This window comes from Prionailurus viverrinus, chromosome B2, assembly GCF_022837055.1.
Source record: "Prionailurus viverrinus isolate Anna chromosome B2, UM_Priviv_1.0, whole genome shotgun sequence".
Lineage (NCBI taxonomy): Eukaryota > Metazoa > Chordata > Mammalia > Carnivora > Felidae > Prionailurus > Prionailurus viverrinus.
Window position 1 is genome coordinate 29,167,791 of NC_062565.1, and position 5,553 is coordinate 29,173,343.

At 50.1% G+C, this 5,553-nt stretch overlaps 1 protein-coding gene across 1 annotated transcript; it reads left to right on the top strand.

The window, feature by feature from the left end:
* Positions 1-1,617: 1,617 nt before the first annotated feature.
* On the top strand, positions 1,618-5,262 carry TUBB (tubulin beta class I). The gene is made up of 4 exons (XM_047860674.1): positions 1,618-1,863; positions 3,238-3,346; positions 3,614-3,724; positions 4,021-5,262. The coding sequence occupies exons 1-4, from the start codon at positions 1,807-1,809 to the stop codon at positions 5,076-5,078; spliced, it is 1,335 nt and encodes a 444-aa protein (XP_047716630.1). The 5' UTR covers positions 1,618-1,806; the 3' UTR covers positions 5,079-5,262.
* Positions 5,263-5,553: the final 291 nt, after the last annotated feature.

Sequence of the window (5,553 nt, forward strand, 5' to 3'; positions counted from 1 at the left end):
GGCGAAGAGAGAGAACTGTTTTGTTATCTTAAAGGTTGACCAAGGTCTTTCAAGAGGTGTAGAAAGGATGATAAAATCATCTCTTTCATGATCTCATACTAAGAGGAGAAGAAAATAGTAACGATTCGATAGTGTATAATTTAGGAAGTCTTTTTGCGTTCTTTATCTCACTTTCTTCCGACCACAACAATCAAATAAAGAGAAGTAGATTTTACAGAAGGAATTGAAGGTCTGCGCGGACCTCCCGAGGTTCCTACAGCTAATGTAAGGTAGAGACAACTTGAAACAAGTCCTCTAATTCTAAATTCTGAGCCCTCCCCACTACCACAAAATAACTGCTTTCATGGTGATCATGCTCCAAAACATGAAATATTCTCTTTTTAGTGGGTAGAGGGGGTCTTATACAACTTGATGTTTATTTTTTTAGATGAGGAGAAATGTGTTGAATGGATTGTGAATGATGATCTTGTTGTCCCATATTGTTACAGTGCTTCCCACACTCCATTGTTTATACACTTCCCACCAAATTGCAAGATCCTGAAGACCCGGGAGCTAATTTTTACTCTTTTTGTATCCGTAGCTTCTGGTTTGTTGGACACCCAGTTTCTATCAAACGAATTAACCCCTAAGAAGAGGCATGCTACCCTGACTTGAGCCCATCCAATTTTCTCCCATCAGCTCCCCTCTTTTGTTTCAATCCTGAGGCTTTTGAAAGATTGCAATGACCAGCCACCTAGTCAGTGAATTCAGCAAACTGAAAAACAGTTCCAGTGAAGTGTCTAGAGAGGCAGGCTGGAAGACACTAAAATTCTACCACGCACTTCATCTCAACAGTTCTGTGACAAAAAGCGTCTTTAGTGCTGCTCTAAGGCCCAGAACCCGTTACACGTAGACAAAGACTTCTGGCTTCAAAGATTCCAAATAGTTTCTCTAAACCATTCAACTTATTCTTTGAACACACCCTCAGACAATTATATCTCTCTTCTAAAAAGCCCTTGCTGCAATTTGGTTTCTTTCTAAACATTATCATTAGAAAACTTACAAGGAAATAGAGAGGCAATACGCTCTTTCTATCTGGGGGAGCAGCGACTCACTGTCGCTCAGGCCTAGGGGATCAGCCGTTAGATAGCAGAGCAGGGTGCCGCATTTCTCCCGTTTTCGCTGAGCTAAGCGGCCCTCTCTTCCCAAGAGCTACGGCAGCAGGGAGCGTTCGGGGCGTGCCCACTCCACCTTCCAACGCCTGGCACCCTAGGGTTCCCAATTAGTGTGTCCCCGAAAACTACTCCCTCTTAGTACAAAAACTCAGGCATGGGGGAAAGAAATCTTGCGCAAGATCACTTTTCATCAAAACAAAAAACAAAACCCAAACCAAAAATCCAGTATCCACCCATCCCTCCCTCCCTTTTGCAGCGTGGACAACAATGGAGGACTACAACTCCCAGTGAGGCCTGCGTTCCTCCATCCAAGCAGAGACCAATGGACGTCTCATACGTGAGTGGCATCGACTAATCAGGGCCAGCCTAGATAAGGCTTTGTCTCGGGACCGCGGCGCGGGGCGCGTTCTCCCGCCTCCCAGCCTGGGCGCACGCGCGCCCCGCCCTGCCCGCCTTCCCTCCTTTGCCCTCCCCTCTTCTTTCTCCCTCTCAGAACCTTCCTGCAGCTGCGTTCGGACCTCGCTGCTCTAGGCTCCGGGACACGTCCCATCCTTCCAGCCTGCGACTAGCAGTATAGAAAAAAAATTCCATATCATTTTCTTGCCCCCTACACATCTTGAGGCGAGCAAAAAATTTAAAATAAATTTTAACAATGAGGGAAATCGTGCACATCCAGGCCGGTCAGTGTGGCAACCAGATCGGTGCCAAGGTAAGGATTTTAAACCTCTTCTTTTAATTATATTTCTTTTGAGATGGAAAAAGTCCAGATAAATGATGAAGAATAGTTGTGGGATATATTTTCATTTCATCCATAGTTGAACTTTACCCCCCAAAAGTTTTCTATACACAATAGACCTCTGTAACTAGATTTCGCTTTTGAAAAACGGGGAATTCTTGGCTGGCTTATTTTGGGAAAGCTATTAAGTACCTTTCGGGTTTGGGGGTGGGAAGACCGTGGTTCTGTAAGATTTTACCTGAAAGTGTTCTAACGGTCTGAGGACCGGGGAGGGAGGAAGATGCGGAAACGGTTCGAGACAAAGCGAAGCGAGGTTTCCCCCATGTGCATGCCCCTTGGCTGGGTTTCTCGGAGGGGGAAGGAGAGAGGTTGGGCGGCGGCTGCGGAGAGCTCGAATCCCACCCGTGGGCTGGGGGACGCGGTGCGCCAGGGTGGGCTGCGGTGAGCGGTGCCCTTCGCAAAAGATAGGCATCTCGCGCGCCCGCGATCCCTGAGGGGCGGCCCCGTAGTTCTTCGTGGATGGAAGACTAATAGGTGCTGAATTAATTTTATTTCCTTTCATCTCCCGTAAAGAGACCCTTTTAGGGCGTGAACAGATACTGGGAAGGAGGGCGGGAGAGTCCTTTTCTTTAAAGGGTCCCTCAGGAATAACCAGGGGGAGAAAGGAAGATAATCCGTATTTAAAGCGAGGGTTTAAAAGCTAGCCAAGGAATAAAATACCGAGGCCAACCAAGGCAGAGCTGGGGAGTGGTTTTTTTTTTTTTTTTTTTTTTTTTTTTTTGCGCGCCGTTACAGTGTAGCGGGGGAAGGGCGGGGAGGAAGTGCTGCTGCTACGTTGTAGCAGAAGGGCGGGGCCGGGCGCCCCTGGCGCGCGGGGACAATGCGGCCCTGCCGACCGGCTGGGGGCGCGCTAGTCCGAGTTGAGCCCCACCTCGCGCGGAATTCACGCCCCCGCCCACGCGCGACGCACCCTTTGTCAGTGGTACGGCGCGCGCGTGCGCCTCAATCGTGGAGGAAGGGTGGTCCACCGCAGCAGCTGCTTCTTTCTCTACCCCTTGCCCTTTGTACAAGTCCGGGAGGTGCGCTTGTCCAGTCTGGTCTGCCGCCTCCATCCCCCTCGGCACACTCCCACCCCACAATTTCCTGCTATCGCCGGGCATCCTCAGCCGCAACTCCGCTCACATCCCAAGCAGTGAAACCTGCGGGTGGCTCGTGGAAGGAGGTGGCAGGCAGATGGGGGGAGAACCGGGCTCACCACCGGGGTGTCTGGGATTAAAATGTGTGGATCGGGGGAGCCTAATTGGCTGGGACCAGAGCTTTTGAGGTCTCATTGCTTTCCCTCGGCAGTTCTGGGAGGTAATCAGTGATGAACATGGCATTGACCCCACCGGTACCTACCACGGTGACAGCGACCTGCAGCTGGACCGCATCTCCGTGTACTATAATGAAGCTACAGGTAAGGGCGGGAGCCCGGGAAGTTTGCCTCCTATCTCCTCTCCCCCTTCTCTGGGGTCTCTTTCCAACCCTGGAGAACCCTTTACCACCTTCGGATGGGTCTTTTTTTTTTAAAGGAGAACTCAACTTAATTTGACTTCCCTGTGGAGCAAAAGATTGGCTCTCCTGCCCCCTGGTGGCAGCACTTGGAATCACGAGTTTGGGTCCTTGGTCTCCCAGCCCCAATTTATCTTGTCTGCCAATTTTTACTTTACTTTCTTCCATATAGGTGGCAAATATGTTCCTCGTGCTATCTTGGTGGATCTAGAACCAGGGACCATGGACTCTGTTCGCTCAGGTCCTTTTGGGCAGATATTCAGACCAGACAACTTTGTTTTTGGTGAGTTATACACATAATAGTAGATAATGTGCTGTTCAATTTACTAGTATGAAGGAAACAGGAAGAATTAGGAGATAATTGTTATACTGGAGAGCTTACCTGGGGCTGTGTTCTGAAATCTCTAATGCAGGGTGTTGGTAGTGACTACCCTAGGTTGTAAATAATGGGGGGGGGGTATATCACAGGTGAGTGAGAAAGAAGGCACATTCATGGACATTTTTCCAAAAGTTGAAGGTGGAATTTGGTCTTTTATCTCTCACCTTACTAACCAAGATTGCCTCCTGACCCCATTCCAGGTCAGTCTGGGGCAGGCAACAACTGGGCCAAGGGCCACTACACAGAGGGGGCTGAGCTGGTTGACTCAGTCTTGGATGTGGTACGGAAGGAGGCCGAGAGCTGTGACTGCCTGCAGGGCTTCCAGCTGACCCACTCACTGGGTGGGGGCACAGGCTCTGGAATGGGCACCTTGCTCATCAGCAAGATCCGAGAAGAATATCCTGACCGCATCATGAACACCTTCAGTGTGGTACCTTCACCCAAAGTGTCTGACACTGTGGTTGAGCCCTACAATGCCACCCTCTCCGTCCATCAATTGGTAGAGAACACAGATGAGACCTACTGCATTGACAACGAGGCCCTTTATGACATCTGCTTCCGCACTCTCAAGCTGACCACTCCAACCTACGGGGACCTGAACCACCTTGTTTCAGCCACCATGAGCGGTGTCACCACCTGCCTTCGCTTCCCTGGTCAGCTCAATGCAGACCTCCGCAAGCTGGCAGTTAACATGGTGCCCTTCCCACGTCTCCACTTCTTTATGCCTGGCTTTGCACCTCTGACCAGCCGTGGAAGCCAGCAGTATCGGGCCCTTACTGTGCCTGAACTCACCCAGCAGGTCTTCGATGCCAAGAACATGATGGCTGCCTGTGACCCCCGCCATGGCCGTTACCTCACTGTAGCTGCTGTCTTCCGTGGGCGGATGTCCATGAAGGAGGTAGATGAGCAGATGCTCAATGTGCAAAACAAGAATAGCAGCTACTTCGTGGAATGGATCCCCAACAATGTCAAGACGGCTGTCTGTGACATCCCACCCCGTGGCCTCAAGATGGCAGTCACCTTCATCGGCAACAGCACGGCCATCCAGGAGCTCTTCAAGCGCATCTCAGAGCAATTCACGGCCATGTTCCGGCGCAAGGCCTTCCTCCACTGGTACACAGGTGAGGGCATGGACGAGATGGAGTTCACTGAAGCTGAGAGCAACATGAACGACCTTGTCTCCGAGTACCAGCAGTACCAGGATGCCACCGCAGAAGAAGAAGAGGATTTTGGCGAAGAGGCTGAAGAGGAGGCCTAAGAGCATCATCACCGTAGCCTTCTCTGTTCCCTCAGCCTTCTTCCTCAACTGCCCCTGTCCTCTCCCTCAGAATTTGCATTTTCTGCCTCTATCTTGTTTTTTGTTTTTCCTTTTTTGGAGGGGGGTTCCAAGAACAGTGCCTGGCACATAATAGGCGCTCAATAAATATTTGTTGTTTGTTGAATGTCTCCTCTCTTCCACTTTGGGAAAACCTAGATTTCTGCCATTCTGGGTAACCTGGTATTCCCCTTAGGTATACATTTCTCTCATCTGTCCAGTTGATATTTCCCTTTGTTTAAGAAGCTGGAATTCATTAGATCTCATTTAGAACCATATGCTGAAAACCCAGTAGATGGCCACTATCCTAAGCCCATGTGGTAGCCCAAGGGAAAGGAAACCAACCCACCTCATAACAGAGGTACCTATAAGGAAGGGTTAGGGTTTTCTATTCCAGAGCGGTTTTGGGGAAGGCTAT